At 42.7% G+C, this 12,821-nt stretch overlaps 1 protein-coding gene across 4 annotated transcripts in view; it reads left to right on the forward strand.

The window, feature by feature from the left end:
• dnai1.2 (dynein, axonemal, intermediate chain 1, paralog 2) overlaps positions 1–12,821 on the forward strand; it is a 49,463-nt gene that overhangs the window by 17,163 nt on the left and 19,479 nt on the right. For 2 of the 4 annotated variants that reach the window (XM_029432626.1, XM_029432625.1), the window contains one exon: positions 4,379–4,785. In XM_029432626.1, coding sequence (XP_029288486.1) covers positions 4,379–4,480 — 102 coding nt within the window. In that variant the 3' untranslated portion in view covers positions 4,481–4,785. Of the gene's footprint in view, positions 1–4,378; positions 4,786–6,725; positions 6,777–12,821 lie in introns of those variants that run through there. The other 2 variants (XM_029432628.1, XM_029432627.1) reach the window with 2 other exon arrangements.

The raw sequence follows: 12,821 nt of genomic DNA on the forward strand, positions 1-12,821 counted from the left end.
CCATTCCATGTTTCTCCTCTTTCTACTTCGTCTTTATAATGAGGCTCTATTGGCACATACAAATGGAGCTTGTCTAACAAATGACCAAATTTGGTCCCAAATCTTCTGCCACTTTGAGTAGAAGTGTGCTCTGCATTGTTACCATTGCTCTTGAGTGGCCTATTGTTTTTTTCACCTTATATACCATCGTATCAGTTAATGATCTGAATGCATGTCTGACCATTTGCATTGTCGATGACTGCCACTTGGAATAAATGAAGGCCATCATTCACCCCGCCTCCCCCCGCCATCCTCAGCAGCTCATTATCAGCTCATCTCCCGTACTTCTCTGTCCCTTGCTCAATTAGGCCAGTTAACAATTAGCCACAGAGAAGTCGAGTGTTTTTTTTTTATTGAATAAGCTTGTTAGAAAAGATCACTGGAAAGAGAGGCAGAACATAAAATGTTGTGTATTGGACATTTTACTGAAAATCAACATAATTACTGGTGATTACACAGTGGTTTAGAAGGCCGATCACAAAAACATGACTGGATGTCAGGGTGACTATGGTAAGGGCATGGATCTTTCCCTCTGTCTGTCTCCTCATATTACCTTTCACTCACACTGTCAAAAGAAAAGAAAGCTCAAATAAATATTGTATTCAAACCAAGTCAATACAGCTATACAGTCAAACAAAATTCCACTTCAATCCATTCACAATTGATGAGTCACTGAAGGCTCTGTTGCCACTCATGACAATGGTTAATGAGCTGCAGAGTAATCACAGAGGTCCTGCTTAACACAGGAGGAAACCAAATGGCACACTGAGTCACAACACTTTAATCAGGGCCCATTTAGAGTCAGCTCTGCAGCCTCTCCAGCTTCTCTTTGTGTTGGAATGCGTGTTACCCTAGTCATTAGAATGTCCTCTACTTTACATGCACCATATGACTATGGTGCATGTAAAGTAGAGGACATTCTAATGACTAGGGTAACACGCATTTATTTTTACAACGCATTTCGTGTGCGTTATACATTGCATTGGGTGCAACTAACATAAATGGTTTTCATTCAACCGCTCACATGAACACAGTTTGTATGGGTACAGCACAACAACACATGCACACACATCCAGTGGTACCTCATTAGCGACCTCAGTCTGTAGCCCTAAAGCGTACAATTGGGAAATAATTGTACAGTTCAGCACCACTGATAGCGCTCAGAGCATTTTGGAACGCAGTGTGGCAAATAAGCATCAGGCACAAACCTCCACAGCAAATATTATCAGTAATAAGTCTTATAAAATTGGCACAGCAGCCCACTAAAACTAGCATAATGGGCATGGTGGCCCATTAATATACCCCAAACATTGGCACAATGGCCTGGCAATCCAGACAGTAACAATGCAGGTGTGTGGTGCTCTCCCATTTGAAGGGCATTCCATTTGAAGGCTGACAAGGCAGTCCAACTTCTTGTCTCACTTACTCTCACTGAATCCGTCCACTAGCCCTCTCTTGTCCTGAATTGTATAGGCCTGTGAGTATCTGGTGTTATCGCAGAGGGTCTGTGTGGGCCCAAGTGCCCATGTCCTATGTTACTCGCCAGTGGCGTACTCTAAAAGTCTAACGTGTTGAGGAACAAGAGTCGACTGTACTAGATAAAGTCTGTGTCTGTGCAGTCTTTGCTTTTAGTTGAATCTGGTCAGAAAATGTTTCACAATTCACATCATATCAGCACATAATAATGAACTTTGGACACACTCTAAATGAAATGTTCGTCCTCTTTAGATGACCTCATCAAATGCTCTGTCTATGTTCTACACAACACACTGTTCAACAGTGTGCAGCATGAATGTGTTCATCTCATCTGTTCTCTTTTCAGTGGCATCATTCTTTGTTGCCCTCAAATCACAAGAGGCTGTTGCAGTTTAAAAGCAGCATTATGCAATATTTTGTGATTGTCCTATTAATCTCTATTGTCTCCCAGAATATAACATCTATCATAACATTTGTATTCATGTTGAGTGCTAGAAAATGAGCAGACACTACATGCTGTACCTTACGAGACAGGAGGAGCTTCCTATCGGTTTGTGTTGCTGTTATACAGACAGAACAAGTCTTGGATTTTACTGCTGCCGTCAGCAAACCAGCGAGGAATTTAGGAAATAAATCAGAACACTCTTTGACATCTTCAGAGATGATACATTTTTATGATTTTGATTACTTTTGAAGTTTTATTAATTTGAAGGGCTGGTTTGTGCTCGGTCAGCCGTTCACTCAGCTGCGTAGGAAGCTTTATTGAGCCATTCATCATGTCAGAGATATTATGTTGCATCTAGGTTTGATGCTCATTCGTTTAGGGAACACAGCTGTCTGTCTGGATCAGCCCCCTCGCTGTATCTATTTCAAGCTTCAAAACAGCTACACCCAAATATAAATATGCATTTTCCAAGCTTCCAATGGGAGTTAGCAAGTCACCCTTCATTGTTGAGGGGTCAGTTACACTATGTCGCACTTCCATGCTTATGCAATAAAAACAAATACATAATGTACTAATGTTTAAAGTGTACTATTTTGGTACTTAGTATACACTCGTTTAATTTACTTTAATGGTTAAAGATGCACAGACAGACATCAAATTAAGGCTAAAAGTGTATTTTGTAACCAGCCAGTTCTTTGCGCTGTGTATTTCCGTTGTTTAATTCATTAATGAATGATAGCGTCCATTAACACTACACTCAAAAATGTAATATATTTTAGTATGCATACTGTTACTACTACTATTTTTATCCCTCCTATTGTAATTTTTCCAGTGTGAACATAAAATGATTAGAATGGACGGATCATTTCAAAGCAGACATTATGGGATGTCATAGTAAGAAAAGCACAGGTGTAACTAATACCACTATAGGTGTGTGTTCAGGCTGCGCTACTCACGTGAATACGGCCACTGCAGTATTTTTCAGAGTATTTTGAAACTTGCGAATATTCGCCTTGAAAAGTATATAATTGTGCTGCGCAGACAAATAGCTGATTTGCTGCCTTCGATTTAGAAAGTGTAGTTCCAGGGCCAATCAGGTAGTTTTCCTAGTTTTACTGACCCGTGGCCCTTTACTGCATGTTTCTCCCTCTCTCTCCAGTATATCTATCCTATATACTGTATCGAATAAAGGCAAAAAGGCCCAAAACATTGAAAACACCAAGTTGTAGTTACATGTTACTGCTGTCGTGCATGCTGGCTTACAACACAAGCATGACTTACTGGGACCCTTGATTGTAACTAGCCTTCATTAATGTTATTAATTAAACCTGTGCTTTTCCTGCTCTAACAAAGTCACATGTCTGCTGTGAAAAAGGTTTTAGGACACAGGAAGCGCCTTGATGTATTCCTCCAGCGAGCTGTATAATAAAGTGTGAAATGCTTCCTTTTTAATTCTTGAGACAAAACGTTTGTTGGATGTCTTGGTGAGAGCAGGAGAGTCAAATATATTCACTGTTTACATCAACGATAGTTCACTTTTCTTTCCAGTGCTAGTTCATTTTCATGCCGTTTTGGATTGATTTAGACTCACTCTACATTTCTTCATCCTAAGAATCTCCGGAGTGTGTTTGTATAAACAATCATATCTAATCATGGTATTTATTATTAGTAATAATAAATCTCTATCCAGACACACAAGACATGTTAATACGAATTATCTCTCATTCATGAAAGAAGTAAAAATCCATCATATTTGTACCGTAAATTGTGATGTTTTGTGAACTGTTGCATGTTGCCTCTTCCGAACGGCGTGTTATTTACTTGATTAAGATCAAGTGAAGCTATGTTGAACTGAAAGTTTGTTTCTTTAATCAAATTTAATTTAATTAAAGTCCAATTCAGTTTGAATTTGCCTGTAACAAAAGTAAATGAGCCTTGATAACGACAGGACTGTTAAATATCCTTTAACAGCGGTAGAATGACCTCCCGCAGCAGAAAAGGACAAATGTTTAGCCACATTAAATAGATCTTAAGTGGCTGTGCTTTTCTACACACAGGAGTATTTAATGTGCCAATAATAACAACACACCATAAACTGGAAGATCTCTTTGAATGTGCCCTTTGTAATGGTGCCCTTTAGGCAGTAGCTCCGTGTCTTAAAAGAACATTTCACAATGTGGTGGAAAGAAATTATCGTATAATGGAATAATATAATCACTCTGCTGCTATTGACCTTCATCCATTTCAATTTCTGTCTGATTGTGTTGTGTTCTCTGTTCTCTGTTTAACTGCCTGCCTGCTGGGTTTGAGATTGCTTGATAAGCATACTAAAATGTCTGATTTAACTAGTGTGTGTGTGTGTGTGTGTGTGTGTGTGTGTGTGTGTGTGTGTGTGTGTGTGTGTGTGTGTGTGCGTAGGGCAAGAAGGGTCAGGAGCAGCCTAAGGGTCCAGATATGGAAGTAGCCAAGATGGAGAAGCTCCTCAGTCTGCTGAGGGAACCGGAGCACAGCACAGTTTAACGTGGTCACCGTGGCTCCCCAACACAGCAACATGGTACAATCTTTTATTCCCATTCATAAAAAAAAAGATGCTTCATTTGCTCAGAGTGTGCAACAGTAAACAGCATCAACATAACAAGAAAACAATTGTATACTTTTATTTCAAATGTTTTCGTCTCATCTCTCTTAAGCTGTTAATAAATGATTCATTAATAATGTATTTATTTATACTGCAGTACTTTATACACGTTAAACAGACAACATTAGAATTCCAATGAATTGATTGACCTCTTCTGCTGGGATTTATTAAACCCATTCCATATGTATTGTACAAGTTGATTAAGTGTTACGGGGAGATAAATTAGCGTAATAGATTGAGCATTTATGGACCATATCCAGACAACTTATCTTGGCTGGCACACGCCGTCCTGGGCGCCCGTCCAGGGATGAGCTAGAAGCCTTTTAATATCCCATCTACGGGGAGAACTTTGCTTCGACTCATGGCGATGTCCGTCTTTATTTTACCTTTTCCTCCATTCCTCTCTGTCTTAATGATCTTGTCCTTCAGTAAAGTTCCAGTGCTCTGAGGCTCGACTGAAATCTAATTCTGGCACAGTGCTCTCTTTCTTTCTATCTCTGCTACAGAACGTTCCTCTGCCCTTCACATCTTCCTGCGTAAACCTGCAGCACTCTCTCCCTTAAGTGTGATTCATTACTTCATCTTCACAAGTTTGGTTAGAGAGGGCTGTTCCATCTCCTCATTTTTATAGACAACGCGTAACAAATGATTGTGGTAATGGGGTAATAATGAGAATACAGCTGCACCAGTTCCCTCCTTACCCCGGTAATAAGAAGTCTTTCTTCTACTGTTTGTCAGATTTGTTTATTTTGCATATTTGTAGATTGTTGTAGCCACATGTATCGTATTCGTGTTGGATGGAAAAGTGGTCTATTGGTCAGTATCTCTTGTTCACATTGACTTCTACTAATATAACGTCCAACAAACTCCTCAGAGGGGTGTGAACTTCTTCTTTTTAAAGTTTCCTCTTAGGACACAGAGTCCTCTTTTACTCAAATCAGAACATGTTTCATGGCTTTGCATTCTACTGAGCCTATTTCTGGGGGAGAAATGAGTTCTTCTGTGTATTTTACAATGGATCTCTCCGAGGGATGAACTGGCCCTATATCTTTTGAATTATTCTGATGATCAAAGTTTTTGTTTGTAAAAAAACCTAATCCCAGTGTAAATTGGTGCAGTGTATGTATAGCTTTCAGCCCGTAGCTCTCAGTTTCCCTGCATCAGATTCATGGCTGCGGTAGTTTACAGGAGGATGTCGCAGTGTACCTTGCTGTCTGTCACAAGGCATTTTTGGCACTGCGACGGGGGTGCACGAAAGTTGGAAAATTTCAAATGACACACACACGGTAGTAGCTTGAACAGACATGTTTCATGTGAGCAACATCAATGTATTGTGAAATCCTTGCTTACTTATGTTACGTTCCATTTGTACTGGGAAGTCTGAATCTCGGAGTTCCAAGTTGCCGAGTCTGTCAGATTACAACACATCAGTATTGTGATCTGACACTAGATAGCGTCTTGGATTTTGGATATTGTAATATGTTATAAGTGTTGTCTTTTCCTGATTTTAAAAGCTGCATTACAGTAAAGTGATGTCATTTCTGAACTTACCAGACTGTTCTAGCTGATCTCTTATTTGCCTTTATTCATTTAGTCATTATATCCACATGACTGGTGATTATTTATCAAAAACCTCATTGTGTAAATATTTTGTAATAGTCAACCCTACAATATCGTCGCAATATCGATATTGAGGTATTTGGTCAAAATTATGGCAATACTGCAGTAATGCAATGTTATCAACTGGTATTGCTAACAATAGCTACTAAAGCTAACCTGGCTAGAACTTGTTTTGATGTGTCTTGTACTCGAACGTGGTCAACTCGGTTGTGACGTCACTCCCAGCTCCGATTTCCGAGGTAAATGGAACGTAGCAATACTCCTCACTATGTTACTCTAATATCAGCTAAAAGCCTGGAAAGTATTGTAAGTATTGTAAATTTTAATATACACATCATAATATCTCTTAACTCCACAACATGCCTTATTAAGTCTGAAGTTGCAGTGCTAGTGATATAGGTTAAATGCTTAAGTATTGATCATTTGTGGTGGGATGTGGGGGGGAAACAGCTGTTTTTGTTTGCGATCTGTAGAATTCCACACGATTGATCCCTTTCTATGTATCAGTCCTGTGACTCAGTCCAGAGTGAGTGGGCCATCACGTACAGCCACAAGCAGATGTCAGTGTGAGGGCCGTACTGAAGAGGAAACAAATCTCATCTAAGCCTCTCCAGTCCTTATGTAACACCCTCAGCAAGGCGCTATGCCTCACAGATAGCTGGTATTTATGAGTGACAATGACACACACACACACACACACACACAAGCTCAAGCTCCTGTTCTCAGCAATATACTGGGTTTGTCCTTTTTTTCGATTAAGTACGATTAAGAGGATATATTTAGAAACCTGCAACAGCAGGCCAGCCGCTCTTTGTGTACTGAACATTCCATTCTCTCGCTCTTTGTGTAACCTGCATCCATCCTTGCGGCCGTGTCCTTTTTGTTGGAGCTGTGTGTGTGTTAAACATAAACATTCACATGGGCATTCTTCCATGCGACGAGACGGCTGGTTAAATACAGTCTCCTCACTCGAGGACTACGAAGGACAGTCATGATTCTCGCTTGCAGTCAGTCCCGGTTCTCCCTCAGTCCCCTCTCCCGTGGAGGAGTGCGCCGAGGTGACTGCTTGTTGCTACATTTGACTCGTCTTTCTGCAGTCAGGAGGTCAACAGGTACTTGTGCTCGTTCACCTGCTGGGTTTCTCCCTCACTCGGAACCAGCACCGGCAGCCTCTCCGGGCTGGAGGGTACCCCGCAGGCTCGGTAGAGGATTAGACAAAGAAGAAGGAGGAGGATGGCGACAAACGTGTTGCAGGCGATGGCCACCAATGCAGCTGTGGACAGTCCTGTCATGCTCTCTTCAGATTCCATAATGAAGACTAGTATCCAATGTCCTCTGTTAACTTAGACGTTCATTATTATGGAACGAGTCAGAATGAGCATCACCAACGTCTTTAAGACTTATTTGTAGAAGCTTGAATCCATACGATTAAGATTTCTCATGTCCACAGACGCGCTTAACTTACTGTATTCCAATCATGTAGTAGAAAGAAATCAATACGTATTGTAGCTGGAGAAGGGGAGTGTCTCTTGGCATGATGCATGGCATTGTGTTTTGCTGAATATTTAGATTAGACAACAGCAGTAAAGTCTGTCTGCACATCTCACTGAAAAGAGGAATGTTTACACCTCAAGGCTCATTTTTCTCGTTAGCTTCTTCAAGGTGACACACCACCGCTCCGCCATACAGATGAGCCTCGCAGCTTTTTCTGGCGATGTTGATTGCAGTTGCTTGCAGTTGTGTGCACTATCAAAAGATTACGATTCCAGTGAGTGCATAGCAGTGTCTGTAGAGAAGATAGGAACAAATAAAACAATTTGGAGTAATTGATTAATTCTTTATAACATAACATATCAACATTCATCAGATGCGCAGGCAGATGAATTATTGGTCTATTCACTGTCAGCGCTTATTTTTGGTGTTCAATGTCAAATGAAGTTGGTGACCAAACTGATAAAGACATCAGGTCATAGATCAGGTCCAATAGTGATTGTAATTTTGAACAAGTATAGTTAAAAAGGACTCTCTTGAACAATAGATTTTTAATCTCAATGAGACCTATCCTGGTAAAATAAAGGTTATAAAAAGGTATAAGTATTGCTGTAGTTGGAGAGTCTGGTTTGGGGGATTTATATCACGTAGCTACCAGAAAAAGTTAGGCGGGGGTCGGTAGTGGCCATGATGGCTGGACGCTATAGATGGACTACTGATTCTTAGCAGCATCTGTTGTAAACTACATAAAGGCCTTCCCTTCCAATAGATTGACTAAATACAGCCATCTGAACAAAGCATATAAATATAGTTTGTAAAAAATAGGAATTTTCCAAGGAATGATGCACACCAGATCCACTGCGGTTAGCACAGTGGATCATGCTTGATGTGCTCATCTTTCTTCATAACCCTTCAAATTAGCATCTGCAGTACAGACGGACCATATGCTAATATGGAAGCACAATATTAGGAACTCCATTAAAGATTCACTCCCATTATTTTCCTATTTGGTAAATTAGCATATCCATAAATTTACATACTATTGCAGTGTGAATAGTTAACAATGCACTTGTGCTACAGACAGTAAATAGTGTTTGACTGGACAGTGCTTATTGAGTCATTTTGATTTCATAAAAATATCCAAACATCAGAAAAATGTTTGCTGAGTTTGGCCAGTCGGGTTCTAAAGCTAGAAATGGAAATAAATATCACTTATTCTGAGAACTGTGAAAATAAATTCTCAGTCTAGAGTATCAGAATGATTTGAGATTTAATTATGATGTGCGCAGATTTATTTGAAACAAGCTACCATTAATGTGCAGTTGTCTCTAGCTGAGACACTAGACTTTGAATACCTGTCATTTAATTTACTTTACTATTGCCGTTAATGCCATAAAAATGGTCTCTTCCCATGAACTTCTGTCAGAACAACAAAGTGTGTGTCATCAAATCAATACGATTAACAATGTAGTCTGGAATTATTGATCATGACAGTCAAGGTTTATATTGGTACATCAATCATGTCGTAAACTATTGATATAAACTGAGATCAATGACAAGATGCAATACCAAAAACCACACAACGGCAAGCGCGCCAATTAGCAGAATTTATGGCTATATGTTGATGCTCTGAGAAACTGTCCCCCTGGCTCTCTCTCTCTCTCTCTCTCTCTCTCTGTCTCTCTCTCTCTCTCTCTCTCTCTCTCTCTCTCTCTCTTTGTCTCTCTCACACATCCCTCAAACCTGCCGCAGGGCAGAGAGTGGGAGCTTTTCATTTCGACAGATATATTGTATATTGACTTTCAATTGGCCTTAATGTGCAAGAATAAAAAGATCCTGGAAGCTCAAGAATGGCTGCCTTACTTCTCAATTCATAAGTTGTTCTCTGCATTATCAAATAAGTGGTAAAGAGCATGAGTGCAGTCACTCCCCGTGAGAAAAAGCTTGTGAATCACGATGATGTATCCCCAACTGAATTATTCACTTGAAATCTCCTTCCTTTCTGCCTATCTTTAGTCTGTTTGTCTAACAAAAACACAAAACACCAAGAAGCTCTACCTGGAGCTGTTGGGAAACCTCGACAGCACTTTCACACCCAGACCCCTGATCACCTCTTATCGGTCTGATCTGTTCATCAGATTCCCCCGCCACGGTGGATTTTATAAACCCACAACTGTAATGGGAAACCTGACTGCCCACGGAGTGTGACAGGTGTATTTGATAAAGTCACAAAGCGTTTGATGCAGCCTTGGTGCAGCCTTCAACCCTCAGGTGGAGAGCAGCCTCTCTTATTTCTTAGGAGATTAGGGAGGACTTGTATTCATCACAAACAATTAAAAACTTCCCCCGAGAGTCTGAGGATGCAGAAATCACAACTAGAGATCTCCTTTGTGTATCGTTGCTTAATTCAGTGTCTAATTACGTCACATTTTAGGAGGCTCAGGAAAAACATCTTCCATACTGTCTGGATGTTTACTTCAGCTCACCTAGACTTTTTATTTGTTATTTTGTGTGCTGTCACATGCCAGAGCAAAGTCTTAGATTCATACTTGTTGCTCACTTACCTCACAGACTCAGCCAACAGTTTCTCTTCTCAATAAATATCCCGCTGTATAGTTTCAGTCATCCAGCATCCTCTCCGTTTTCCCTCTTCAGCTGTCTACTATGCTCTTTCCCCTTCTCTCATCTCTGCCTCTGTCTCACCCTCGTCCTTTCCCCTCTCCATCTGCTCCGCTGCACTACACACACAACTGAAGATGAGGCAGGACTGCACACTGGCTGGTGAGAGAGCTCTCAAATAGCAGAGGGAGGGAGGGAGGGAGGGAGGGGAGGAGAGAGAGAGAGAGAGAGAGAGAGAGGAGAGAGAGAGAGAGAGAGAGAGAGAGAGAGAGAGAGAGAGAGAGAGAGAGAGAGCGAAGGGGCTGTGCTCGTCGATGTCAGCAGTGATATCAAGCGTAAGGGAGAGAGGAACGGGTTGGATGTAATTACACAGGGCTCCTGCTGCAGACAGGAGTGGGGGGGGGGGGGGTGGAGGTTGTTACGGAGAACAAGCAAAGCCGGCTGTCAGACAAAACAATGACTTCCGCCTCGCATCCTAGTGCAGTGTATGGCCAAACAATTCTGCTGTTCATCAACAAAGGCCTGGGAACAGAGGGAGGCACTCTCAGCTTTCTTGAGAGGAAGACAAATTCAAGGCTCAAATCAAGGACATTGTTTTTCTTACAAATCAAATAGTACACTCAGTACAAAGCGAGGTTATGAAGTTTACTAAATAAGAACTTTTCTTTCTGTCTAAGTCTTATGGATGCGTCTGGGTTTTTTGTGGCTTGCATCATGATCCTCCTCCTCCTCCTTCTAGTGATGTACTTTTTGGGGTTTGGTAGTGCCCTATGAATGATAGTCCTGAAACCTACGGGGGAGGACAGCAACATTTCTATCATGTTATATGAGGTTTTAGATGTTATTATTGTCACTAATGGTAGCTCACACATTGGTCATTACATGCGCCTGCCCTTCAGCCCTGTAATATAAGGCCAATCGAAGTAAGCTGCAAAATGATCGCTGTGGTTGGGTTTCCAGTGAGTAACACGATCAAGTGAACAGCTTGCAATAGGATTTCAGCACAAAGACGTCTTCAAGGCTAAAAAGCAGTTGATGAAGCATCCATCCATCCATCCATCGTCTACCGCTTATCCGGGATCGGGTCGCGGGGGCAGCAGCTCCAGTAAGGAACCCCAATCTTCCCTTCTCCGGGCCACATCCTCCAGCTCCGACTGGGGGATCCTGAGGCGTTCCCAGGCCAGTGAGGAGATATAATCTCTCCACCGAGTCCTGGGTCTTCCCCGGGGTCTCTTCCCAGCTGGACGTGCCTGGAACACCTCCCTAGGGAGGCGCCCAAGGTGGCATCCTTACTAGATGCCCGAACCACCTCAACTGGCTCCTTTCAACGTAAAGGAGCAGCGGCTCTACTCCGAGTCTCTCACGGATGGCTGAGCTTCTCACCCTATCTCTAAGGGAGACGCCAGCCACCCGTCTGAGAAAACCCATTTCGGCCGCTTGTACCCGTGATCTCGTTCTTTCGGTCATGACCCAGCCTTCATGACCATAGATGAGGGTAGGAACGAAGATCGACCGGTAGATTGAGAGCTTTGCCTTCTGGCTCAGCTCTCTTTTCGTCACAACGGTGCGGTAAAGTGACTGTAATACCGCCCCCGCTGCTCCGATTCTCCGGCCAATCTCTCGCTCCATTGTCCCCTCACTCGCGAACAAGACCCCGAGGTACTTGAACTCCTTCACTTGGGGTAATGGCTCATTCCCTACCCGGAGTAGGCAATCCACCGGTTTCCTGCTGAGAGCCATGGCCTCAGATTTGGAGGTGCTGATCCTCATCCCAACCGCTTCACACTCGGCTGCGAACCGATCCAGTGACTGTTGAAGGTCACAGACCGATGATGCCATAAGGACCACATCATCTGCAAAGAGCAGCGATGAGCTCCTTAGGTCACCGAACTGCAACCCCTCTCCTCCACGACCAGGCCTCGATATCCTATCCATGAAAATCACGAACAGGATTGGTGATAAAGCGCAGCCCTGGCGGAGGCCAACATTCACGGGAAACGAGTCCGACTTACTGCCGAGTATATGGACACAACTCTCGCTTTGGGCGTACAGGGATTGGATGGCCTCAAAAGTGACCCCCTCACCCCATACTCCCGCAGCACCTCCCACAGTATCACCCGGGGGACCCGGTCATACGCCTTCTCCAGATCCACAAAACACATGTAGACCGGATGGGCGTACTCCCAGGCCCCCTCCAGGATCCTTGCGAGAGTGAAGAGTTGGTCCGTTGTTCCACGACCAGGACGGAATCCGCATTGTTCCTCTTCAATCAGAGGTTCGACTACCGGCCGAACCCTCCTTTCCAGTACCTTGGAGTAGACTTTACCAGGGAGGCTGAGAAGTGTGATACCCCTGTAGTTGGCACACACTCTCTGGTCCCCCTTTTTAAATAGGGGAACCACCACCCCGGTCTGCCAACCCCTAGGCACTGTCCCAGACATCCACGCAATGTTGACGAGGCGTGTCAACCAAGACAGCCCCTCAACACCCAAA

The sequence above is a fragment of the Cottoperca gobio genome, chromosome 5 (assembly GCF_900634415.1).
Source record: "Cottoperca gobio chromosome 5, fCotGob3.1, whole genome shotgun sequence".
NCBI classification, from domain to species: Eukaryota; Metazoa; Chordata; class Actinopteri; order Perciformes; family Bovichtidae; genus Cottoperca; species Cottoperca gobio.